The 27,997-nt window shown below is 43.3% G+C and overlaps 1 protein-coding gene across 1 annotated transcript; it reads left to right on the forward strand.

The window, feature by feature from the left end:
* On the forward strand, nt 1–27,980 carry kcnj20 (potassium inwardly rectifying channel subfamily J member 20; the record flags this gene model as incomplete). Its single annotated transcript, XM_077209051.1, is given in 7 exon segments — nt 1–78; nt 80–134; nt 137–258; nt 260–450; nt 4,362–4,403; nt 27,569–27,839; nt 27,842–27,980. Coding segments are annotated over 7 exon segments (897 nt in total), but the record flags the coding sequence as incomplete, so codon positions are not given.
* Nucleotides 27,981–27,997: the final 17 nt, after the last annotated feature.

Consider the following 27,997-nt stretch of genomic DNA (forward strand, 5'->3'; position numbering starts at 1 on the left):
TATGGTGTGCGCACGGTCTCGCCAAGCTGCTACGGAGGAGTGCTTTTGGTCATGGCGCAGTGCATTGTTGGATCCATAAATCGACGCCCTCATGGTGGGGTGCATGTTCGTCAATTTCGTGTCGCAAGAATCGCGCCAAAACCTTTTTTTTTTAGCCGGACTTGTGTTGTGGCCAACCGTGATGACTGTCTCTGCCTTATGTTCAGTCTCGGCGACCTGCGGGAGAGCCACATGGTGGATGCCAAAGTACGTGCTAACACTCATCAAGTTTTGGCAGACATCGGAGGGGGAATTTCTCCCGCTGGATCAGTCTGAGATTGACCTGGGCTACGAGAGCGGCTCTGAACGTCTGTTCCTGGTTGAGCCACAGGTCATTCAACACACCATCGATTCCAGCGGTCCTTTCTGGGAACTTGGGCCGGAGCAGTTGTGGAAGCAACAGTTTGAGATTATTGTTGCCATGGTAAACCCATTCACTGTCCCTTCTGGTCTTGTGTTTATGTTGTTGTACGAGTGCACGTAGTGGAGTGTAGTGGGCGTGAATGTATGTCATTAGCTAATCCGCTCCAGCTGATCATCATTACATCACCAGCTGCAGGCTTTGCCTGTATTGTGGAGGAGCGGGACACTATGCATATAACTTTCCAGTAAAAGGCCAAGCCCGATAGTAAATCTGAGGCTACTATCGGGTGGGATCTCCGCCAGGAAGTCCTCATCTACGTCTACATCTACTCCTACTAAGATGGTCAGTCCACCAGCACGATTGTCAAGCACTTCTGGACTCGGGGGCGGAAGGTAATTTTATGGACCACACTTTTGCACAGAAATTCCTGATTCCCCTCAAGCCCCTCACACACAGAATTGCGGTTCACACACCAAATGGCCAAGAACTCCCCACCATTTCCTTTTCCACTGAAGATATCATCCTCATCACGTCCGGCAACCATTCTGAAATTATTTCATTCTATATACTGGACTCACCCCTGGCACCTGTCGTCCTTGGTCACCCTTGGCTCATGGACTGGCATCATAGAGCTGTGCTGGTGTGCAGCAAGAAATGTAATAAGTCTTGTCTTGTGTCTGCCTGTTCTTCTGTTCCTGTTTCTGTGTTTCAGGAGGAGACTGGATTTGTCTAACGTGCCCGCAGAGTATCTGGACCTGAAGGAGGCTTTCAGTAAGTCTCAAGCTGCTTCTCTCCCTCCGCATCGTCCCTATGACTGTGCTATAGATTTACTGCCAGGTAAGTCTCCGCCTAAAGGCAAGTTATATTCACTCTCTATTCCTGAGAGGGAGGCTATGGAGAAATATATTTCTGATTCTCTAGCAACCAAGTTCATTCGCCCTTCCTCTTCTCCGGCGGGGGTGGGGTTCTTTTTTGTGGGGAAGAAGGTTCTCTGCGACCTTGCATTGATTACCGAGGGCTGAATAACATCACGGTAAAGAATACTTATCCTTTGCCGTTGATGTCTTCAGCTTTCGAGAGGTTACAGGGAACAACCCATCTTCACAAAACTGGATTTGCGTAACGCTTATTTGGTCCGCATCAGGGAGGGGGATGAGTGGAAAACTGCGTTTCACACCCCCAGGGGGCACTTTGAATACTTGGTCATGCCGTTCGGGCTGTCCAACTCCCCAGCAGTTTTCCAGGCACTGGTCAATGACGTGTTGCGAGATATGATCGATCAGTTCATATATGTCTACCTGGACGACATATTGATTTTTTCTTCTCTCCAGGAACATGTGCAACACGTCCGATGAGTGCTTCAGAGGTTGCTAGAGAATGGGCTTTTTTTCAAGGCGGAGAAATGTGATATTCATGCACAGTCTGTTCCTTTCCTAGGGTACATTGTCTTGTCTGAGGGAATGCGTATGGATCCTGAGAAAATTAAGGCTGTGGTGGATTGGCCAAGCCCAGATTCCCTCAAGGCCCTGCAGAGGTTTCTGGGGTTCGCCAATTTCTACTGGCGTTTTATTCGCAACTTCAGCCAACTAGTCGCGCCTCTGACTGCCTTGACCTCCCCCAGAACTACGTTCAGGTGGTCAGACACAGCTGAGGCTGTGTTTGCCAAACTTAAAGGCCGCTTCGTTTCGGCCCCCATCCTCGTCGCCCCTGATTCTTCACGTCAGTTTGTGGCGTCATCCCAACGCTCTTCCACAAACGACAAGATGCATCCCTGCGCGTTTTTGTCTCATCGTCTATCCCCAGCCGAACGTAATTACGACATTGGTAACAGGAAGGTGTTGGCAGTCAAGTTAGCATTGGAGAAATGGCGCCACTGGTTAGAAGGGTCGAGGGGTTCCTTTTATCGTCTGGACCGATCACAAGAACCTAGAATTAGGACCGCCAAGAGATTGAACTCCAGGCAGGCTCGGTGGGCACTTTTTTTCGGTCGTTTTGATTTTCTCTCTCATACCGTCCGGGTTCCAAGAACATCAAACCCGACGCTTTATCTCGTATATTAGATTTTTCCGAAACGCCATCCACTCCCTAGTGTATTTTATCCGAAACCCTATTCATTTCCACACTCGCATGGGAGGTCGAATCGAGGGTCGAGAAAGCCTTAGAAGGTGTAATGACTCCGCCCGGTTGCCCACCGAATCGTTTATTTTTACCGGAGGGATTACGGTCGGACGTCATCAAGTGGGGTCATCGCTCCAACGTGGCTTGCCATCCAGGAGTTAATCGCACTAGTTTTTTAGTCAAGCAATGGTTTTGGTGGCCACTTATGGCTCGCGACATTCACGATTTTGTTTTGGCTTGCTAGGTCTGTGCCACTGGTAAGACTTCCAGTCGGCCTCCAGATGGGTTACTTCAGCCGCTGCCGGTTCCTTCGAGACCCTGGTCCCATATCGCTCTAGATTTTATCACCGCCCTCCCACCCGCCCAGGGTAACACAGTAGTTGTGACTGTGGTGGACCGATTCTCGAAGGCGGCCCATTTTATTCCCTTGCCCAAATTACCCTCAGCCAAGGAGAGAGCGGTGACGATCGTTGACCACGTCTTTCGGTTACATGGCCTCCCGAGAGACGTGGTTTCCGACAGGGGACCCCAGTTCGTGTCCAAATTTTGGTGAGAGTTTTGTAGGTTACTGGGGGCGACGGTTAGTCAGGGTTCCAGCCCCAGAGCAATGGCCTGACCGAAAGAGCCAACCAAGATTTGGAGAGGGTGTTGCAATGTTTGTTCTCCAAGAATCCTCCCTCTTGGAGCCAACAACTGTCTATGGTGGAGTACGCACACAACACGTTGCCAGTGTCGGCCATGGGCCTATCTCTGTTTAAATGTAGTGTAGTTTAACAGCCACCTATTTTTCCCAGTCTGGAATCCGAGGTTGCGGTCCCCTCCGCTCACGCCTTGGACTAGAGCCAGTGAGACTCTACTCCAGGTGGGGGCGTGCACCAAGGCCGATCGCCACAGGTCAAAGCCTCCCGTATACGTCATTGGTCAAAAAGTGTGGCTTTCAACCAGGAACATTCCTCTTCGCACCGTCTCTAATAAACTTGCACCCAAATTTATCGGCCCATTTCCTGTCACCAAAATCATTAGTCCGGTGGCAGTCCGCCTCAAGTTACCCCATGCGTACAGGAGGGTCCATTCCGTCTTTCATGTTTCAAGGATCAAACCCGTGTTTCATTCTCACATTAATCTGCCTACCGCGGTTCCTCCCCCGCCGCGACTCGTAGATGGAGAGACCACATATTCGGTTAACCGCATTCTGGACTCTAGGCGGAGGGGACGCGGATTTCAGTACTTGGTGGACTGGGAAGGTTACGGTCTGGAGGAGAGAAGTTGGGTGCCTGCTAGAGACATCCTGGATCATTCCCTTATCGATGATTACAATCGACAGGTAAGGGAGCCTGGGAACGCCAGGAGGCGTTCTTAGGAGGAGGGGTATGGTCACGGTAGACACATTCACGGTCCCTTCTAGTCTTGTGTTTATGTTGTTGTATGAGTGCACGTGTGTAGTGGGCGTGAATGTATGTCATTACCTAATTCGCTCCAGCTGATCATCATTACATTACCAGCTGCAGGCACTCTCACCACGCTTTATAAGCTCAACCATGTTCTCTCATCCTTGTCAGATCGTTTGATGTTGTCGGTGTTGGTGATCCAGTCTTCGTGTTCCTGCCTTGTGTTCCTGTTGCTTGTCTTTCTGTGGATTATTGGTCACCTTGTGGATTATTGTCGTCTCACCGTCATCTCATCACTACACTTCTTCACGGACCTGACCATCGAAGTCCCTGCGTCACCCACCACCATCGGCTTGTACTGTTTCCAACGTTTGTCTCATGACTGTGCATATTCCTCTAAATAAAAGTTGTTACTCGCATTTGCTTCCTGTTGTCCTTTGGGTTACCATGACAATTGTCATCTTGGAGGGCATTGTGGAAGCCACAGGTGTCTTTATATATAAATATATATATATACAGTTGTAATCAAAATTATTCCACCCCCATTGCAAATCAGGGTTATTGGAAAAATTACAGACTGTCAGCTGTTTGCAATGAACAAATTAAACAATTAATTGCAACCAACAATTATTAAAGTGATTTTCTGCAAATTCAACTGAAAATACAACTTTTAATGTCTTCTGCACTCAAAATAATTCAACCCCTTCATGCGATTCGATTACGATTCAGAGGGCTGCGATGCTAAAACGATTATCGATGCATCTTTTTTTTGTGACTACTTGGTACTTTTAAAACAAAGTATTTAAAATGACCCATAAATAATTTACTTACAATACTTCCTATATTAGGGTCAGTGACCAATAAGGTTTGTCAAGATGAGAAATTCGAAAATCTTGTAAAAACTTGTTTTAAAAGCTTGCATCAGGTATTTTAAAATTTACAGTGTATTTATGTTGATTTTATGTAATTAAAAATTAATACTGAATGTACCTGAATGTGTCAAATTGTGTAACTGCCAAAGAATGAAAAATATTAAATATTTTATCCACCTGGATGGCATTTACTGTAAGTGTACATCTAGAAATAAATACTTCATTTTAATATATCACACGAAAATAGATTTTATTAGAGTTATCTCTAAATCTAATTTTTAATGTGTTTTGCAATATTTGGTAGGACATATGCTGAAAACACCTGTTTTCTAAATAATCTTTGACAAATTATGTAAAAATTGTTAAAAATATATTACACTTAACTAGATTATTAAATTTTATTCCACATTAATTTTCCTGTATATAATTATATTTTTATGAAAAATACTGGTTACACCAATAGACAAAAACCAGTTACACCACCTGACCATATTGCTTCTAGAGTCAAAGGCCATTGTTTGTTGAAGAAATTGTGACTGAAAATCAAGCATGAAAGTCAACAAGTTCAGGAGAAGTGGTTTTATTTTTGTCAATGCTGAAAAAAATATACTGAAAAGAGCCAATGAGGTTCATTCTCGTGTTCTGCCACACATTTGAGCTTCAGCGAGGACCAATGAGGTTCATTCTCGTGTTACGCAGGACGTTTGAGCTTCCGCAAGTACCAATGATGTTCATTCTCGTGTTCTGCAGCACGTTTGAGCTTCAGCAAGAACCAATGATGTTCATTCTCGTGTTCTGCAGCACGTTTGAGCTTCCGCAAGAACCAATGAGGTTCATTCTCGTGTTACGCAGCACGTTTGAGCTTCCACAAGAACCAGTGAAGTTCATTCTTGTGTTACGCAACACGTTTGAGCTTCGGCAAGAACCAATGAGGTTCATTCTTGTGTTAAGCAGCAAGTTTGAGCTTCTGCAAGAACCAATGAGGTTCATTCTTGTTAAGCAGGACGTTTGAGCTTCCGCAAGAACCAATGAGGTTCATTCTAGTGTTATGCAACACGTAGCAAGAACCAATGAGGTTCATTCTAGTGTTACGCAACACGTTTGTGCTTCAGCAAGAAGCAATGAGGTTCATTCTCGTGTTAGGCAGCACGTTTAATCTTCAGCAAGAAACAATGAGGTTCATTCTCGTGTTACGCAGCACGTTTTAGCTTCCGCAAGAATCAATGAGGTTAATTCTCGAGTAACACAGCACGTTTAAACTTCCGCAAGAACCAATGAAGTTCATTCTCGTGTTACGCTGCACGTTTGAGCTTCCACAAGAACCAATGAGGTTACATTGAACACTTCAAAAGATTTCCAAATAGTAGGTTAGTTTATATAAAAAATTTAATCAGCATCATAAACTAGTGATATTTGACTTAATTGGCCCCTAACAGAAAGGCTTGTAATTGAAATGTCAAATGGTGTAACCGGTTACACCTATTGACTCATGTTTAAAATCAAATTTGACAGGCATTATCATGGATACCTATGTAATCATGTGGCCTTGGTGGTAATATTTAAAATGTAATTTTTAATGTTAATAATCATTTTTATAATAATGATGAAAATGATCTGGCGCGGGAGTTTTTCGAGCTCCGTCGAATCGATTCATTAATCCTTGATTTTCTTCTTTTCAACTCATTTATAAACAAGCACTTTCTATTTTTATATCATGGGAACTTATCCTCGCTACTATTCCTTATAAAAAACAATCGGATTACTTTGATATCGCTACTTAGATCCAACTTTGCGAATCTCGGCTACTGGCCTTTAGTCCGCTAGCATTTCACGCGTGGCCTCGCGCCTACCGACCGTCTTATCACTACTAATTTACTGTTTATCTGTTATAATGGCGAACATATCGGATGTGTGTCTAACGTTACCTCTGAGTGCAGGTGAGGACACATTCGAGCTGATTTCGGTACGATTGAAGCTGGAATCGGTGGAGAAACAGATCCGTGGTCTGCTGGAGAAACAAGCCGAGCTGCGGGATCGGCGATCAGCGCTTGAAACGTCACGCGCCGATGCTCATAAGTCAGTGGTTAGTAACTTTTTGACTCCGACTTCGTCTACTCCGTGCGTTTCTCTGCCCAGGAGGACGCGATCATCTCTGGCATCATTCACTCCGGCACCGACACAACACCATGGACCCTGGGTGATCCCACAGCCAAAGACACGAGCCAGGACCAGAGCAAGAACCTCACCGCCCCTCCCGGTCTTCGAGATCTCCACCCGGAACCGCTTCTCCCCCCTTAGCGAGTCGGAACGCGACGACGCCGTGATCATCGGCAGTTCCATGGTCCGTCATGTCCGCGCTACCTCAGGTAAGGGTACGGTGCGCACTCACTGCTTTCCTGGTGCTCGTGTTCTTGATGTCGCCGCACAGGTTCCCGAGATCCTGAACGGTGACGAGCGCATCGGAGTTGTTGTGCTGCATACGGGAGTGAATGACATCAGGCTGCGGCAGACGGAGGTTCTGAAGAAGGACTACAAGAGCCTGATCGAGACGGTACGCAGCACAGCGCCTAAGGCAACGATCATCGTGTCTGGACCGCTTCCCACGTACCGACAAGGACAGGAAAGGTTCAGTAGATTATTTGCACTAAATGAATGGTTAATGTCATGGTGTAATGAACAGAAACTGCCCTTTGTAAATAATTGTAATCTGTTCTGGGAGCGACCTAGGCTCTACCGTGCTGATGGCCTGCACCCCAGCAGAATCGGAGCGGCTGTTCTGTCAGACAACATCTCCAAGACGTTACACACCATATGACTAGAAAATCAAAGTCCAAATCACAGTCTTTGCTGTGCCAAATTAATTTAAATAAGTAGTGTAGAACATTATATAGAAACTGTGTCTATTCCTCGTTTAGTGAGGCCATATAATAAATCTACTGTAGGATCTAGGAAAAATCTTATTGTAATTAAACCTGAAAATCTAAATATCAGTGAACAAAAACAATTTCTAAAACTAGGTCTTCTAAACATTAGATCGCTCACACCTAAGGCGGTTATTGTAAATGAAATGGTCACAGATAATAGCTTCGATGTACTTTGCCTTACTGAAACCTGGCTTAAACCAAATGAGTATTTCGGTCTAAATGAGCCTAGTCCACCAGGATACTGTTATAAGCATGAGCCCCGTCTGATCGGTCGTGGCGGCGGTGTTGCAACAATCTATAGAGATATTCTTAATGTTACTCAGGAAACAGGTCACAGGTTTAATTCGTTTGAAGTACTTGTACTAAATATTACGCTCTTAGATGTAAGAAAGAAATCCCTATTATCTCTAGCCTTGGCTACTGTATATAGACCTCCAGGGCCCTATGATGATTTCCTAAAAGAGTTTGCAGAGTTTCTCTCAGATCTATTGGTCAATACCGATAAAGCAATAATTGTTGGAGATTTTAACATACACGTAGATAACACAAATGATGCGTTAGGGACTGCGTTTACAGATTTATTAAACTCTTTTGGGGTCAAGCAAAACGTCAGTGGTCCCACTCATCGTCTAAATCATACACTAGACTTAATTATATCATATGGAACCAATCCAACTGATATAGATATTATACCGCAAAGTGACGATCTCACTGATCATCACATGGTAACTTGTATAATACGTACTGCTGAAATTTGAAAATAGAAAGCATCCGTAGCACAATTGTAAATGTACACTCTTTTATGGTGTCTTATGATTCAGCCTCAATTATCGCCCCTCTGGAACAACTACACCGCCTTACAACTATAGGACAGGAAGAGCTAAATAAACTTATCAAACCAACAACATGTTTATTAGATCCAATACCCACTAAACTACTGAAAGAAGTGTTACCTGTAGTGGAAGAGCCTCTTCTCAATATTATTAACTCGTCTTTATTTTTAGGTCATTTTCCAAGAATATTCAAGCTGGCAGTAATACAACCTCTCATTAAGAAACCACAATTAGACCCAAATAACTTAGCAAATTACAGACCCATTTCAAATCTTCCATTTATGTCTAAAATACTAGAAAAAATTGTGTCCGCTCAATTGTGCTCTTTCTTCCAAGAAAATGAGATATATGAAAAATTCCAGTCAGGATTCAGACCGCATCATAGCACAGAAACTGCGCTAGTTAAAATTACAAATGATTTACTTTTAGCTTCTGACCAAGGCTGTATCTCAATACTAGGTCTACTCGATCTAAGCGCTGCGTTCGACACTATCGATCATAAAATACTCCTGGATCGACTACAAAACTACACTGGTGTTCAGGGACAGGCATTAAGCTGGTTTAGATCGTACTTATCAGACCGTTATCATTTTGTCTGTTTAAATGGGGAAAAATCAAAGATAACGTCAGTAGACTATGGAGTGCCGCAAGGATCGGTGTTAGGCCCTCTGCTATTCTCAATATATATGCTCCCACTTGGTAATATTATAAGAAAACATGGAATTAATTTCCACTGTTATGCTGATGACACTCAATTATATATTTTATCACGGCCAGATGAAAACACTAACTTATCAAATTTGACAGAGTGTCTCAAAGATATAAAATGCTGGATGACGCGTAATTTCCTGCTACTAAATTCAGATAAAACGGAGGTATTACTTATTGGTCCAAAAAACTACCCACAAACTCACTTACAATACAACTTTAATATAGAAGGATGTCCTGTTACTTTATCCACTACAGTAAAAGACCTGGGTGTTATACTAGACCGCAACTTGTCTTTCGAAAATCATATTTCATATGTTACAAGAACAGCCTTTTTCCACCTTAGAAACATTACAAAGCTACGTAACATGCTATCTGTTTCTGATGCAGAAAAGTTAGTTCATGCATTCATGACCTCGAGACTAGATTATTGTAATGCTATATTAGCTGGCTGTCCTGCATCCTCAATAAACAAGCTACAGTTAGTGCAAAATGCAGCTGCTAGAGTTCTTACTAGGTCAAGAAAATATGATCATATAACACCAATTTTATCATCTCTACACTGGTTTACCTATCAAGTTCCGTATCAATTGCAAAGTACTATTACTGACCTATAAAGCCCTAAATGGTTTAGCACCTGTGTATTTAATGGACCTTCTATCGCCCTACAATCCATCGCGTTCTTTAAGATCACTAAATTCGGGGCTTCTGGTCATTCCTAGGATATCTAAGTCCACTAAAGGAGGAAGGGCGTTCTCACATTTAGCTCCAAAACTCTGGAATAGCCTTCCTGATATTGTTCGAGGCTCTGACTCGCTGTCCCAGTTTAAAACTAGATTAAAGACGCATCTCTTTAGCCAAGCATTTACATAATGCTTACCTTTTATACCACTGCTGAATCAGATCAAATGCATTTAATATTATAAAACTTGAAGAGTCTGTAGGTTATTTGTATAGGTTGCATAGTATTTACAGTCATTACGTTGCTGTGTATATTGCGTGAATGACGGGTGGTTGGGTAGATATTGTGTTTTGCGGTAGGTGGTATGCCATACGGAACCGTTGCCACTGAACCTGCTTTAACGACGACAGTGGGGCTCGACAGCCTTAGTCAAACGGGTCGGCGCGTATGGTTGGGCTGCGGAGAGATTGTGAGATTGTGGTTGGGTCTCAGCAGCAGGAGGGATGTAGAGGTCAGTAAGCAGCAATGGCGCCACCAGGGGGTGGCCAGGGGTGGCCGTGGCCACCCCTGGCGGACTCCTGGCCACCCCACTGGCCACCCCAATGGCCAGTACAAATTTTAGTAGCATCGGTTATGCATTTCATAAATAAGTCAAAAATATTCTTTAGTAAAAGAAGACGGGGTATTATGTGTCGTGGCGTGCTCTTTAAGTGCCAAATGGTTACAGTATACTGCTACAGCAGCTTTTTGATGTGTCTTTGCCGCGTTTTGACAAGCAGGGATGCAAACAGCGCGCTTTTCGGCGCCTCCCGCTTTTTTCACGTCAGTTTGGGTGACAAAGTCATCTGAAGTCATTCCATAGCTTAATGTGAGGGACAGAAGTCTATTTACATCATTAAAGTATACGGAAACTCGTTTTCCCTCCTCTGCGGCTGTCAATCATTCTCCATTCATATTCAAACAGCGCGCGCGCCTCTTGGATGCACGGTAAAACTCTCTCCAATATGATATATTCACATTATAATGCATGATCTGTAGATAAAAGGCTGTAGATTTGCATAAAATTACTTTATTTTGTTGGAGTTTGTTGCTGTTTTTAAACGGCACACGGTAGTGAGCAGTGTTGTGCCTGAACGCGTTCATTGAACGATAGTTCATGAACTCGTTCATATTTTGGGTGAACGTGAACTGCACATACTGTATTACTGCCTGATGAACGTTACTGTGAACTCGTTCATTCTGGTGTCTGTGAACAGCGCGCGCACAGTTTAACTTCATTCATTAGGGTGCCAGATTTCTATAGAGCCTTCCAGGCGAAACCCCGGCTAAAACACACCGTAAACAGGCCTTAATATGTGGCGGAAAAAACACCCAATCTGGCACCACCAGCCGCCAGCGTCGCAAGGCCGCATGCGTCATCAACACAAAATGCAGCAAGGAGGATCGTTTGATCATTTAAACGGGTTTTATGACAAGGTCGGTGAGGATGGGAAAAATCGTACATTTCTGTTCAAACTTTGCCCACGAATAAAATAATTGCTATCTCTAATTCATGGGTTGTGGCAATCATTTTGAAAAATAATAGCTCGCAGCAACATATGGAAAAAAAGAACTATGAATGAACTAGTTAAAAATTTTAAAGTATGAACTGAACTGAACTAGTTCGTTTTAAAATTTGTGAACTGAACTTTAACTAGTTCATGTAGAAATTGAACTTTCCCAACACACGGTGACTCCATGTTGCTTTGAGCACATCATTTTGCACCCGCGAATCCCGTGATGCGCATACACGCTGTGTGCGCTCTGTTTTTCATGTTATCATGGGTTTGCGCACTGAAATATTATTAAAAGCCAATATATTTTGTTATACCTAGCCTGCTCAATACATTTAAAATAAGCATAATTTAATTGTATATTATTTCTTTGTAGTGTAGGGTATATATGCACTTCTGAATTCTTGACATTAATATATAAATATAAAATTGTGAAATGTATGATTGCCTGATTGAATTTTATAAGAGAACTAATAGTAATTTGTTTCTATTAACATATTTAGATTTTATAAAATTACTGTGCACATTTTTTCAAGAATTACTTTTTGGTGCTGATTTATACACTCATTAAGTTTATTAAAAATTCATAATACATTTATGTAATATTTAAAGGTGTTAACTGTAATCTTACACTGCAAAATAATAACTTAAAAAGGATTAAATTCATCACAATTATGTAAGTATCTTGAAATATGCCGCGGGGCGAGGGCCCTTATATATATATATATCATATCTGTATAATATATATCATTATATATAATATAATATATATTAGTAGGGCCCTACCAATATCATTAGTAACATTAAATATAACACAATAAACCAAAGTATATCAGTAGGAGTTTCCTTAAGTTTTTCTGATAGTTTTCTACAGGCCGGTTTGCTACAACAGTAGAATAAAATTCTGAAATTATGGTTTGTAGTTTTGGTGTGCCACCCCAAGATTTTAAGTGGCCCCATCTGGCCACCCCTATGAAAAATTTCTGGAGGCGCCACTGGTAAGCAGGGCTGAGTTGAGTGGGGGACGGAGGGGGGTGACTCTGGGACGCAAGAATTACTGTCTTCATGTTTTTTATCATTTACGCCCGTGTTATGGAAATCATTATGAACAGCAGCTACGCTAATTATTTTCCCTTTTTGCTTTTCTGCTGTTATCTCGGGACGCGAGTCCCGAGAAAAACGGCGTTCGTCAGCTCCAGTTTGTATCCAGCCTTTCACGGAGACTTCAGATACCCCAATCACAAAGCCTGTGAAGAGACGACTCAACACCGGCGATATGGACCCTCTATGGTGGACGGCACTGATCCTCAACAACTCGTCTCAACACCGGCGTGATTACTTGGACTTCCAAAAGATGGAAATGGATAAATATTCTAAATGTTCCGATCCAATCTGACTTGTAATGCTGCCCGAATCATAAATCATGCACTGTTCCTTCGTTGGCCAGAGGAGAACTGGCCCTCCGACTGAGTCTGGTTTCTCCCAAGGTTTTTTTCTCCATTCTGTCACCTGATGGAGTTTTGGTTCCTTGCCACTGTTGCCTTGTCTTTTGGCTTGCTTAGTTGGGGACATTTAATATTCAATAATATTATTGATCTGCCTTACTTAAGGTGGACGTTGACGCAATTTTCTTTTAGAAACAAACTCTGTTATATTATTTTCATGTTATCACTGTGAAGCTGCTTTGATACAATCTGTATTGTAAAAAGCGCTATACAAATAAAGGTGACTTGACTTGACTTGACTTGATGAATTATCATGAATTCCCGGGGTCATACCATTTGACATTTACTTAAGAATGCCTGACCATACCCTAAAATTGTCAAATTATCTCACATTTTAAAATGAGTTAATAACTTTTGCATGCAGCAGTAAGTTTCACCCAGGGGTCCGTCTCTGTGATATAATTTCCTGTCACATGGTCTTCTTACACAATATTAACAAAATGACTCCTTGAATGGAGGTTACACCACCTTGACACTTCAGGAATTTTACTTGACTCAGATGATTCCCCAAATTAATTATAATATTCACAGCAATGGTGTTCCATTTACTTTTATTCACTGATAAATAGTTATAATGTAAGATTATGCCAAACTATCTGATATGGTGTTTTATTGAGAATTTCACCTGTTTTAAACAAGATCAATTATTTGGTACAACATTTTGACGGTTACACCCCACATAGACATTTTTGCAATTATCCCCCAAATATTCTCTTAAAATGTATTAAAACCAGAAATGTTATACATGGTCCTCAAAAAAGAGCATGTATGCAAGTAATTTGCCATTTTATTTTGAAATGTTAACCCTTTTAAATGTAATTAAACCATATGAACACAAAAAAGTTTTATTAATAAAACAAATGGAAGTGATTTGGCGAGTCAACTGTAAGGTTACATTTGCCAGCATGTGTCCCAACATTGCAAAGAACCAACAGGAAAATAAATGTGTGCCTGTACTAGCAGCATACGTGTAGTAAATGAATACAAACATCAGCATATTCTGAATCTTTAACATTTAATAATAGACTTCTAACCAACATCCTCCTGTTTCGCAATGAGCAATATAATCCTTCAGACAAAAAAACAAACAACAAATAAACATTTTACTGTAGCAAAATCACAAACAAGCTTCATTAAAAAATCTAGAATTATAGCATATCTCATATAAAAATAATGATTGTGGACTTACGCATATTCTGAATAATTAGTAACATACAAAGCCGCTCTTACACACAACTAAATAAATAAGTTTATACCACAATCAAAAACAGCTTTTACAAAAAAGTAAATGAACATCTGCAGAGAGCAGTCAAAATGTAACTTTTTGTGACTGACATTAGTAGTTCTAACGCTACCGCTTATGTCAAAATGATTTATGACCCTATGATTGACATGTGGGCGGGGCTAACCTTTGACCTTCCGGAGGATGTTCCGGAGGTCCCTTTGATCTAGGGATTAACCTTTGACCTATCGATCGATCAAGTTGACAGTTGTCTTTGATCTGGGGTATGACAGTTGTCTTTGATCTGGGGGATAATAATTTATTTTGACAGTTGTCTTTGCCCTATTGACCTTTGTATTATACGTCAAGTTGCCAGTTGGGTTTGATCCGGGTTTGACAGTTGTCTTTGATCCGGATTATGATGGATGATTTTGACATTTAGTTTTCCCATTGATTTTGGCCTATTGACCCCTGGGGGAAATAACTTCTTGCTGTCGGAAATTCCCTCCATGCCAGCCGTGTCGGGGGTTAGTGAGAAAATATTTTTTCTAATGCCGCATATAGATTAGAATAAAACATAGGGGTGTCCAAAAATAAAATCATCTTACCGTTTCAGAGAATTGGGTTTAAGTTGAAAATAGTCCGGTTGAGGATCTTTTGAAAAGTTGAAAATAGTTCCTCCGAGTGATTCTCTCACCGGCCTTTTGCATCTGACAGTCTCCGCACTGTGTGTGTGTGTATGTGTGTGTGTGTGTGTGTGTGTGTGTGTGTGAGTGTGTCTCAGACTGTTCATGTCACGTCTGCCCAGCGAGAGACTGTTCACGCTCCGTTTGCCCAGTCAGACACTGTGCACGTCCCATCTGCCCAGTCTGAGACAGATCAGGAAATGCCCATTCGTGTGGCCGCCAAGGCACTTATGGACTATCTGGAGCGTCTGGCTCGGATCCTGGACATGCCCGTGTCTGCTGTCCCAGAGCCGGAGCCAGTGTCTGCTGTTCCAGAGCCGGAGGCAGAGCCAGTGCCCGTTCCAGAGCCGGAGGCAGAGCCAATGCCTGTTCCAGAGCCTGTTCCAGAGCCAATGCCTGTTCCAGAGCCTGTTCCAGAGCCAATGCCTGTTCCAGAGCCAATGCCTGTTCCAGAGCCGGAGGCAGAGCCAATGCCTGTTCCAGAGCCGGAGGCAGAGCCAATGCCTGTTCCAGAGCCGGAGGCAGAGCCAATGCCTGTTCCAGAGCTGGAGGCAGAGCCAGTGCCGTCTGCCTTCATGGACCTGGACTATCTTGAGCGTCTGGCTCGGATCCTGGACATACCCGTGTCTCCTGTTCCAGAGCCGGAGGCAGAGCCAATGCCTGTTCCAGATCCGGAGGCAGAACCAATGCCTGTACCAGAGCTGGAGCCAATGTCTGTTACAGAGCCAGAGCCAGTGTTTGTTTCTGTGTTTGTGTCTGTTCTTGTGACTGTTACAGTTCTTGTGTCTGTACCTGAGCCGGTGTCTGCTGTACCTGAGCCGGTGTCTGCTGTACCTGAGCCGGTGTCTGCTGTACCTGAGCCGGCTTCTGCTGTTCCTGAGCCGGTGTCTGCTGTTCCTGAGCCGGTGTCTGCTGTTCCTGAGCCGGTGTCTGCTGTTCCTGAGCCGGTGTCTGCTGTTCCTGAGCTGGGGTCTGCTGTTCCTGAGCCTCTGCCATGGCCGCCCGAGGGGTATTCACCGCCCTGGCCGGCCGAGGGCGTCTTCACCGCCCTGCCCGCCCGATGGGTTGTCTTCACCGCCCTGCCCGCCCGATGGGTCGTCTTCACCGCCCTGGCCGCCCGATGGGTCGTCTTCACCGCCCTGGCCGCCCGATGGGTCGTCTTCACCGCCCTGGCCGCCCGATGGGTCGTCTTCTTCGCCCTGGCCGCCCGATGGGTCGTCTTCTTCGCCCTGGCCGCCCGATGGACTGTCTTCTTCGCCCTGGCCGCCCGATGGACTGTCTGCTTCGCCCTGGCCACCCGATGGACTGTCTGCTTCGCCCTGGCCGTCCGATGGACTGTCTGCTTTGCCCTGGCCGCCCGATGGACTGTCTGCTTCTCCCTGGCCACCCAGGACTAAGCGTTCTGTTCCTCCCGTTCCGCCCTGGTCTGTCCCTCCCGTCCCACCCTAGTGTTTCCCTCCCGTCCCGCCCTGGTGTTTCACTCCTGCCCCGCCCTGGTCTTATGGAGCGTCTGGTAGCCGCTCCGTAGGGAGGGGGTAATGTCACATGCCTGTCCTGTCTTGTGTTGCACATGGGTGTTTTGTTATTTTGGGCCATATGCTCTTGTCCTTGTCTGATCCCTCCCCCTCGTTACCTGATTATTGTTTTAGTTCTTCCACCTGTCCCCTCTTGATTTTTCTCTTCTTCAGTGTCCTCTTGTTTGCAGTCTTTGTCGGATCGTTGTCTAATGTTTTGTATACGTCTCCTGTTTTCCCGTGACCTCCGGTATGTTTGATTTTGAAGTTGTTGTTTTGTTTTATATTATGTTTTTCCCCCTTGTGGGTTTTTGTTTTACTTTATGTTTCTTTTATTAAACAAATCACTATTCTTTTGCAATTGAGTCCTCACCTAGTTTTCTTTAGTTGTCACGTGACAGTAATGAACTGCGTTACTGCCTATAGGATGACTGCATGATTTTTTCCATTTAAAATAACATGGTCTTTCCTTTTCTCTCTCTCTCTCTCTCTCTCTCTCTCTCTCTCTCTCTCTCTCTCTCTAGAGACAGCAAACACTGCAGGACAACCGCACATCCAAGTGACATGTTGGTCTGGTTTATATTTATTTTTAATGAGAAACATTATAGAGTGCAACAGGCGTTTTCTGGAAGTAAAAACACTTCCGGTAACCAGCGACTGTGAAAAAGGGGGCAGGTACTCTATTGGGTGTATATTGAACAATTGACAGATGAACTGACAGATATTTTATGTAAACAGGCAAAATCTCTTCATCTGATGGTGGCCATGATTTTTCGCCTATCATAACTGGTTTAACTCATGGCTCCTCCATTGACATCAACATGACTTCTGCCGAATCAAATGTACCTGCAAATTGTAAGTGTAATAAAACAGTTTTGCCTATGTGATGTATTAAATTAATCTTAATTAAGCAGTCCGAGTTAACTATTTGGGACCAATTGGAAATTTACATTCTGATCTAACAGCGTCATGTACAAATTTGTCATGCTCCTGAATTATTTTACTATACTACATTACTATAGGCTTTTATTTACTGCTGATTTTATCAAAGCCACGAATTAACTCAATTCATGGTTCCAATAATAAAATAAATGAACAATTGACAGATGAATTGACAGATATTTTATGTAAACAGGCAAAATCTCTGCATCTGATGGTGACCATGTGTTTTCGCCTATCATAACTGGTTTAACTCATGGCTCCCCCTTTGAGATCAACATGACTTCTGCCAAATCAAATGTAGTGGCAAATTGTAAGTGTGATGCATGAGAAACTATTAAAACAGTTTTTCGCCTATGTAATGTATAAAATTAATCTTAATTAAGCAGTCGGAGTTAACTATTTGGGACCAATTTTAAGGAAAGTTACATTCTGATCTAACAGCGTCATGTACAAATTTGAAATATTTTTGGTACTATTGAATCAGGTTTTGTAGAATAAGCCATGATGAATTTATCTTATCTGGTGTCATGCTCCTGGATTATTCAGAAATGTAACTATAGCCTTTTATTTTACGACACTTATTTATTTTACTACAGATTTTATCAAAGCCAAATACTGTCCAAAAGGGGCAACTGGGAAAGAAGAGAAACAGGTCAATACAAGGTTAGATTCAATCTTTATATTCTTTCCCCATTTTGCCTTCATTTACCTATTCCTGTTTTTATTTTTCAATTTTTCTATTCTCAGATCATCAAGGGTTTCTGAAACCAAACACCAGTCAGTTGGTTGAAAATATGAAGAACATTGATCCAATCATTGACGATCTTGACTTACACAATGGATCAGTTGCAAATGTGCGAGCGAATCCAACACGCCGGATGAAGATGAGGGAACTGCTGGACTGTGTGATGAAGATGAGGAAACTGCTTGACTGTGTGAATTGTGAAAGCATTGCCAAGGACCTGGTCAATGCTTTGTGCAAGCCCATCATCAAAATGTTTTAACATATCGTAAATTTCAATTGTTTGATAAATTATCTAACGATTATACCTAACTATCAACAGTTATATGTGAAACGAGCTCAGTCGCATTAGAGAAGGATTCTTGTTTATATTGAACATTGTTATTGAACCGCATGTTTAACAGCTCTAGGGTTCTTAAATTGTTTACCGCGGTTTCATTTTGAACAACATTATCGTAACACTTATCGTATTGCCGGGTGTGATTGTAATGTTTTGTATGGTGTTTTTCTTTACACTTTCCCCCTGGATATCTGGTTCCTGCAGTTAGCGGTAATGTTAGTCAACTCTATGTCTTCTCTTTGTTCATATTTGACAGTATTCGCATGAATTGGCGTGATTTAATAAAATGACGGTTTAAACCATCATCTTCGCTTGAGACATTTACATTATATTATACCATCCTTAAATAGCGCTTAAATGTATATTTTACCCCTTTATGTGGCTACAGAATACCGCACAAGGATCTCTGAAAAATGTTTTGTGTAAAACAACTATGTAGATCTATCTATGTTTTTAAAAATACACCAAAACAAAGAATGAAGACATCTTTCTATAAGTGTCCCTCAACATCTGTGCATACAACAAAACACAGTGCATCCGTCTACAATGATTTATCAGAAAATTACTTTTGTCGCTTTTTCTGAATAATCTCACCAAGTGCGGGTGCTTCCCAGAGGTCCATCTGTCCTGTAACTCCAGGAGGGTTTTGTTTATGACTTTGGACTGTTTTTATCATTGCATCAAGAACTACATCTTCAGCACTGTGGAAATGTAAGGTATATTTATATACTTTTTTATTTATATATAAATTAATTTAGCTAAAACTATGTTTAAATTGCTTGAATTCATTTTAGTAACATACTTGTTATTATTCATTGAGTTATATACTTTATTTATAATCATTTAATTTAAAAATAGAGATTAGTTAATTTTATGGAGCCGGGTTAGTGTGTGTGTGAGTGCAAAACAGTATGTAAAAAACAACGTAAAGATGCAGTTTTCTGTGATGGTCGTGTTTAGGTGTACGGGATATAATATGCTGTTACAGTACAAAAGTCATTATGGCTATGACTAGATTAATAAACATTATACTTTAGAGCACCAGGAATAGGTTGTCACGCACACACTCACAGACAGACGCACACACTTAGCGCGGAGACCATGCCTGTCATGCGCTGGTGTTTGAGAGAGGGGAGGGAGGGAGAGAGAGAGAGAGAGAGAGAGAGAGAGAGAGAGAGAGAGAGAGAGAGAGAGAGACACACACACACACACACATACACACACACAGTGCGGAGACTGTCAGATGCAAAAGGCCGGTGAGAGAAGCACTATTTTCAACTTTTAAAAAGATCCTCAACCGGACTATTTTCAACTTAAACCCAATTCTCTGAAACGGTAAAATGATTTTATTTTTAGACACCCCTATGTTTTATTCTAATCTATATGCGGCATTAGAAAAAATATTTTCTCACTAACCCCCGACACGGCTGGCATGGAGGGAATTGCCCACAGCAAGAAGTTATTTCCCCCAGGGGTCTATAGGCCAAAATCCATGGGAAAACTAAATGTCAAAATCATCCATCATAATCCGGATCGAAGACAACTGTCAAACCCGGATCAAACACAACTGGCAACTTGACGTATAATACAAAGGTCAATAGGGCAAAGACAACTGTCAAAATAAATGATTATCCCCCAGATCAAAGACAACTGTCATACCCCAGATCAAAGACAACTGTCAACTTGATCGATCGATAGGTCAAAGGTTAATCCCTAGATCAAAGGGACCTCCGGAACATCCTCCGGAAGGTCAAAGGTTAGCCCTGCCCACCTGTTAATCATAGGGTCATAAATCATTTTGACATAAGCTGTAGTGTTAGAACTACTGACATTGCACTGATGGAGGGCAGTACAGTAAACCTACGTATAACAGATTGGTTTACAGCATATTGGTGTGAAAACTAATCAATACAGAAAGCAGCTGTCATGCAAAAAATACAAAATAGGTCACAATGAAATTGCCAATTTTCCATACGTTAGCTTTTAATGAAAAGGTTGCCGTTCGGATTTCGCGCTCAGCCATCATTCGCATAGACGTACTCGGTTACTTAACGTAACCTCGGTTCTCTCTAGAAGAGGGAACGGGTATTGCGTAAGTATAGCTTACGCTACGGGAAAGATTAATCTTTTCGAGATATTGAAGCCAAAAAATTATCCTTAATTTTTGTATCCATTGTCAACGCAGTGCCGCAGCTAGCAGACCTTGAGCAGGCTGTCTATCGTGTTCATAGGCTGCCCTGCGGGAACTGCTGCAGCCTACCACTGAGCCCGACTTGACGTCACGTCCAATGAAGGGCGCTCGCGCCTTCACAGCGTCGAAGCCCGCCAGAATGGGCGTGACTTAGCGTATATAAGCAGACTCGGAGGCTGAATTCTCTGGTTTTCATTGACTGAAGCGAAAAAACACTCGTGGCGCAAGCACGGCAGGTTACGCAATACTCGTTCCCTCTTCTAGAGAGAACCGAGGTTACGTTAGGTCACCGAGTACATTCTCTTACGAGAGGTTCTCTCGTATTGCGTAAGTATAGCTTACGCTACGGGAACCCCTTGTCAACGCCGTGCGCCCCAGCATCCACTTATGAGTCCCAGAAAGATACGGGGATCCCAGATCAGCGGGAATAAGCTCATGTAATATAAGCGCAGTAAAGGCACTCAAAGGGAATACAGAGCGGCGATGCCGGTCTGTGACAGCCGCGTCAGCTCCGGGAACCAAGTCTGGTTCTCCCGGCTATGAGGAGCACTGATTGGAGCGTTTCCCTGATTCTCTTGATCACCTGTGGTAACAGAGATACTGGGGGGAAAGCATATAGTGGGTGGCTGGGCCTGGTCTGGGCCAGCGCGTCCTCGTTCTTTGAAAAGAATTTTGGGCAGTGAGCGTCGTCTTGTGACACAAATAGGTCGACTTCCGCTTTGCCGAAAAGGCGCCATAGCAACTGGACTGTTTGAGGGTGTAGGGACCATTGTTCCTGGACAGTCTGTCTGGGCCGTCGTTCAGATGGCCTGGCACATGCGCCGCTCTCAGCGAGCGCAGGTGGTGCTGAGACCAAACGAGGAGGCGTTCTGCCAGATTGCAGAGATTTCTGGATATGACACCGCCCTGGCGGTTCACGTAGGACACCACAGACATGTTGTCCGAGCGGACTAGAACATGGTGGTCCTGTATAAATGGGAGGAAACGCTTCAGCGATTTCTCGACCGCTATCATTTCCAGACAGTTTATATGGAGGAGTTTTTCCCGGTCTGACCACAGGCCAAAGACTGGTCTGCCCTCGAAGAGCGCGCCCCAACCCGTGTTGGATGCGTCTGTCGAGATGACCTTCCGGTATGAGACCGTCCCCATAACCACTCCCCTGACACACTCTGATCCGGGCAAAGCCTGACTTCCAAGCTCGGAGAGGCACACGAGCAACCAGCCAGCGTTGTAGCGGGCGCATACCTAGCAAACCCAGCTGAAGTACCGCAGCGGCTGAAGCCATGTAACCCAGCATCTTCTGGAATGTTTTCAGAGGGGTGGTGCTATCCTTCTGGAAAGACACGGCCAGTTGCTGAACACACCGCGCGGGCTGAGTTGACAAGCGGGCCGTCATAGCCACGGAGTCCAGTTCTATTCCTAAAAAGGAAATTGACTGACTGGGCATTAATGAGCTCTTGGTCCAGTTGACCGTGAGACCCAGGCTTTCCAGGTGACTGAGGAGCACAGCTCTGTGAGACAGTATTTCTGACTCTAATTGTACTAGAACCAGCCAATCGTCCAGATAGTTCAGAATTCGCATGCCCTGATTTCTCAAGGGGGCGAGTGCCGCGTCCATGCACTTCGTGAATGTGCGGGGTGCTAAGGACAGACCGAACGGCAGGACGGTGTACTGATAGACCTGTCCGTCGAAGGCAAATCTCAAGAATGGCCTGTGACGGGGTAATATCTGAATCTGAAAATAGGCATCTTTCAGATCGAGAGATATAAACCAGACTCTCGGGCGAACGTGCGCGAGGAGTTGTCTGGTTGTCATCATTTTGAACGGTCTTATCATAAGAGCTTTGTTCAAATGTCTCAGATCTAGTATGGGTCTGAGACCCCCGACTCGCTCAGAGAAGACGGCACAGGTTCTATGGCCCTTTTGCAAAGCAGTTTTGCTATTTCTGAGCGAAGTAGATGTGCTACTTCCGCATTCACTGTCGTCGTGGTCCGTGCTCGAAAGCGTGGGGGACGGTGAGCGAACTGTAACACATAGCCCTGCTTTATTGTGTTAAGCACCCATTCTGATACCCCTGGAATCGCTTAATCCCATGCTTTTATATGTGCAGCTAGGGGCAGAATGACCTCCGGGTTCTGATTATGCTCTTTCTGAGATTTCTCTGGTTCGCCGTAAAAACGGCGGTTGTGTGCAGGCAAGCGGGTTGTGTTACCGACTCGTTGGCTGCTAAATAACTCATTGCAGTAGCCTGTGTTAAGGGCTCCTTGGGCGGCGACCACTCGTGCCCGAGGCGGTCAACGGCCTGTGAGAGGAGGAGCATCAACTCAGCGTCCACTCCAGTGCGGGCCCTGCCGGATTCCTGGGTCAAGGAGGCAGCGGAGTGCTGAGAACTCGACCATCCCTCACTATCAGAACCCAGGATAGAACAGCTGTCCATAACGGCGGGTCCTTCCGCCTCATCGTCAGACGCGGGGGCAGAGCGGGCCGTACCGGCGGCTGGGCGTCGGTGAAGGGCGGCGGAGAAGGCGAGGCTAGAGGGAGGGACTCCGGCGAGCGTGTCGCAGCGGCCGCAGGCTTTGACGTCTTTGACGGCGCTTCTTCCTGCCCGGTCCCACAAAGGGCGGAGTGACAGCTTCAGTTTTGCAAGCTTCGAGTCGAGCCCGCAGGGTCGACATCGGAAGCTCTTCACAGTGCTCACATCCTCCGGTAGAGAGGGCAAGAGCAGCGTGGTCCGGTCCCAGGCAGAGAGCGCAGATAACATGGCGGTCTCCGACACTGAGAGGGGCTCTGCACGAGCCACAAGTGGAGCGAGGCATCTTGAAAAAGACGTCTTGCGCTCTTTTAGATAGAATAGAACGGATACGTCGCCGGATAGCGTACCCGGCACGGAAGGCTGAAGGTGGCGAAGATAGCGGGCTTCCTCAGGCACTGTCCTTAGCTGGCTTGTCGCTGTTTCGACGGCGGCGGCGGCTTCTCTAGATCCAGCGATGCGAAGAGCTCGCTGAAGAGATGAAAAACCAGAGAATTCAGCCTCCGAGCCTACTAATATACACTAAGCCACGCCCATTCTGGCGGGCTTCGACGCTGTGAAGGCGCGAGTGCCCTTCATTGGACGTGACGTCACGTCGGGCTCAGTGGTAGGCTGCAGCAGTTCCCGCAGGGCAGCCTATGAGCACGCTAGACAGTCTGCTCAAGGTCTGTTAGCTGCGGCACTGCGTTGACAATGGATACAAAAATTAAGGATAATTTTTTGGCTTCAATATCTCGAAAAGATTAATCTTTCCCGTAGCGTAAGCTATACTAACAAACAAACAAACAAAAAACATTTAGAAAATCTATTTTTGACATTTGTGACGTACGCATCACGATGTATCTAAGAATCGACCACCATACCACCCCCCACCCCTTCCTGTCTGACAGCATGACGTTTTTTTCCTAGGATTTCCTGATATAGCTACTTCAATGAATCCCTCTTGCGTTCCACACACTGCAGGCTTCCAGTGCCAGAGGATGCAAAGCTGTCGCAGAGCATCACTGAGCACCACCATGATTAACTGTAGAAAGTTATTATACGCTTCATTCTTCTTCCTCCAGAAATACCACTGATCCAAGGAGCTGACAAGTTACTGTAAGAGCCATTTTGTCTTTTCGTTTGTCTTTATTTAAACTTTGATATTTTAGCTGTGTCCAGTAGGGGTCTCTATTTGGTTAATTGGTTACTGAATATAGGTGGGAACCTTCCTTCAGGTGACAGCTGTTGCTGGAGGGAAGGTGCACACAGTTTTTTGACCGCTACGCTAAGTTATGCTATGCAAGTAGGAAATCTGTACTAAGGACTTGGAACTGTGGATTTATTTACTGGTTGTTGGACTCTTGCTTACTTGAAATGAAGACCAGTCATGGTAAAATAAATCTACAATGTAAGCATATTAACTTGTGTGTGGACATTGCAGGGAATAATAACCCGAGTGTGCATGTCCATTAACAAGCACCGTTTAGTATGTTTAGTAAGTGTCTTACTGTGCAAGCTGAAATCTCAGTGACTGTTGCCACCAAGTCTTGCTGCAGGTCTTTTGCACTCACTCAAGGGTTTTTCTGAACCTGCCTTCTCAGAAATCTGGTTGCAGCCGTTGATAGTTTCCTTTTTCTGCCCTGTCCAGGTAGTGTAACCACTTTTCCATTAACTTTGAACTTGTGAACTATGCTTCCTACAGTTTCTCAAGGAACATTTAGTTCCTTTGCTATCTTTTTGTATCCTGTCACTTGTTTGTGATGGGCGATGATCTTCCCTTAACATTTGAACCATTCTTTTGACTTATTTCTGCCATATTTTTAAATTGCAGTCAAACGTGACACTCAAACCTAGTTAGTTCATGTATTTCATGTGTTCTAGCTAAAGCACACCTGTTGCAACTAATGAAGCCCTTGATTAGTTTCATCGGGTGTGCTTGAGACAATACCGGTTTTGCAGATTTTTGCTGTTGTGAAGGATTCTATTCAGGGGGTTGAATACTTTTGAGACTGCAGAAGTCATTAAAAGTTGCATTTTTAGTTGAATCAGCAGAAACCTCTTGAAAATGTGTTGCGTTCAGCTATTTCAATAACTTTTGTTTGATTAGAAACCTGAATAAATGTGCAATGGTGGTTAAATAATTTCAATTACATATATATATATATATTAGTTGTAATGAGAAGAAAAAAAATATATATATATATATTGTTGAATTTTACTAAATCTGGAATGTTGAGAAGTAGGGATAAGCAAAGTATTAAAATGAAACATTTGCCAATTCTCACATTTGTGAATCTAACAGAAACTTGTCAGGGAGATATTTATAGAAAAGTAGTATTTGTAGTAAGATAGTGTTTTTGTTGTTTGTCATAACATTGATATTTTATTTCTACTATATTTCAGTAGTTTTAGTCAACAACACTGATTACAGAAATGAAAATGAGAATTGCTATTAATATATATATATATATATATATATATATATATATATACATATATATATATATATATATATATATATATATATATATATATATATATATATATATTTAAAAAATTAGAATTTAGGTGGATGTGAGGTGATGAATTGAGAGTAATGTTACAATTGATTGATTCCATGATTTCAAATGAATAAATTAATAAAATAAAATAACCTGGGCATGTTTTCATGATATTCTCATACATATAATACTCTCACACAAACAAAATCTAATCTACTGAAGTGGAGTCACAGCTCCAGTGAAGTGATTTATTACATTATAGTGCCATCTTGTGGTCAAGGACCAGGTTAACGTTACGTTAGAGTGTGTAGACGCAATGCTTTCTCAGATCGTTTGACACTTTTTGACAGGAATGATGTGCCAAGCAGGGACGTGCACAGGGGGGTTGCTCAGGTTGCCCGGGCAACTGCCCATATGCCCTTCTCGACTCAAGTTGCCCTTCCGAGAAAAAAAAAATCGTACAATGGCTGCAGAATTTCACATAGGCCTAGATACATTTTTTATTTTATTTTTTTTAAATCGCAAAGCCTCATTCACTTCCATTCGTGCACCGAACTTGAAAGTCAGTAAGGGAAGGGCAAACTGTTTACGTGGCTGCAGCGCTGCACGCGACCGGTGCGTAAGACCCCACAAATTACTTAAGGCCCCGCCTCCATCTCGTGTCATAGCGTGTCAATTAATGTGTACAACATCCATGACAAAATGAAGCGAAACTATCCTTCTGGTCACGAAAAGAGGAAGAAGAAAAAACCCATGAGAGTGAATTGCGGGAACAACAATCAGGTAAACTTGTGTTCTCTCCTTTCTAAGTTTGATGTCAGCAAAGTTTGATGTTTTTCGGTCTTGCTAACCTGGGCAGGCAGTGATTCTCTTGCATCACTTTGTGCCTGACAAAAGTGAGAGTAAAATAAAAAAAAATATTACGTTTGTTTTTGATAAACGACAAAGTGCAACGGTGTTTGTTTACTGCAGCTCGGAAAACATAACCGCGTCGCGTGTGTTATCGTGCGTTCATATGCGCGTGCACGAAATGAAACTCGCATTTTTCAAGCAGAAATATGTGGAGACCAGACATACTGTACAATACATGCTCGTGAATGATGGCACTCCCAATCAAAGTCACATTTATAAAACAAGAAAAAGATTATCTAGTCTCAGTGTAGTTAAAAACTCTAAACAACTGCACTAATTATGCAAGATAGAAAGCAATGTATTGACAATTTGACATTGATTGACTATTGATTTATAGGCTATATTGAATTTAAAATGTTGATTAGCTGGACATACTGGTCAATATGGATGCACATCCCTCGGTAAATAATAACCATAAATCAAGAATTGCTTCAACATGCATAATAATAAATAAATAAAAATCATACTGATGCCGAAAATACCCAGGCTGTAGAGAGAACCAAAGTTAATCCCAAAAGCCAAAGCTCAGGGTTATAATTTATTATTGTCTTCTTATTTATGTTTACGTTAATATTCACTTGTTATGTTAACATTCTATAGAAAATACTCTATTCAAAAAATATTGTTTGTTTGAACCTCATTCTGTTCTATATTGTTGTACTTATTCTTTGACTGTTTTGTTTAAAGGAGGGAGGATTGTATTGGGAGCACTGAAGTGTCAGGTGTGATTGTGTGGCAATGGCAAATGGTTTACATAGCTCACGGCGTCACAGGTCAGGTAGAGGGCCCCTTTTGCTTAGGGCCCCAGGGGGAGTTCAGGATCGGCCCTGGGTTTAGCAGTCGATTCTGTTCCCTACCGGAATTCCTGTTCCCTTTACGCAATCATACCTCAAATCATGCGTAGTTGCCCGTAGCCTACCATCAGAACTGAATACGAGCAAGAAGCACAACTGAATGTACAGGAAGCCCTTTTTTCAGGTCAGAGCAACTGCCCCTCATAATTCCTGTGCACGTCCCTGGTGCCAAGCAAAGACTCCCTATATCGAGACGGAGATCAAATTGGGAGCCCGCTTTGAGCCGTGCATGACATTGGAGAAAGATTTGTTCCGAGTCGACCTGAGACGGTTCCACAGCACATATCCGGTGCCTCTCCCGCAAGATGCGCTGCTTCAACTAACGTTACAGACTTTGCAAGTCGGACTGGAGCTTCAGGAATCTCTCAAAGAGAGAGTGAACTGGAAATTTGGTTGGGACGATCAAGACGACATCGTGAAACCACCAGGAGCATGTATCCTACTTTCTCTATACACAACATCCAGGAGGAGCGAGTGTCAGAAGCCAACGAATACGATTCTCTAGTTGTTAAGAGTGGGATAGCAACATCCACTTTAGGTGCGTTCATTTCACACCATGTCGAAATTACCCTATGAGATTCTAACATAACATTA

This window comes from Siphateles boraxobius, unplaced genomic scaffold, assembly GCF_051911475.1.
Source record: "Siphateles boraxobius isolate OS27281-9 unplaced genomic scaffold, OSU_SipBor_1 6, whole genome shotgun sequence".
NCBI classification, from domain to species: domain Eukaryota; kingdom Metazoa; phylum Chordata; class Actinopteri; order Cypriniformes; family Leuciscidae; genus Siphateles; species Siphateles boraxobius.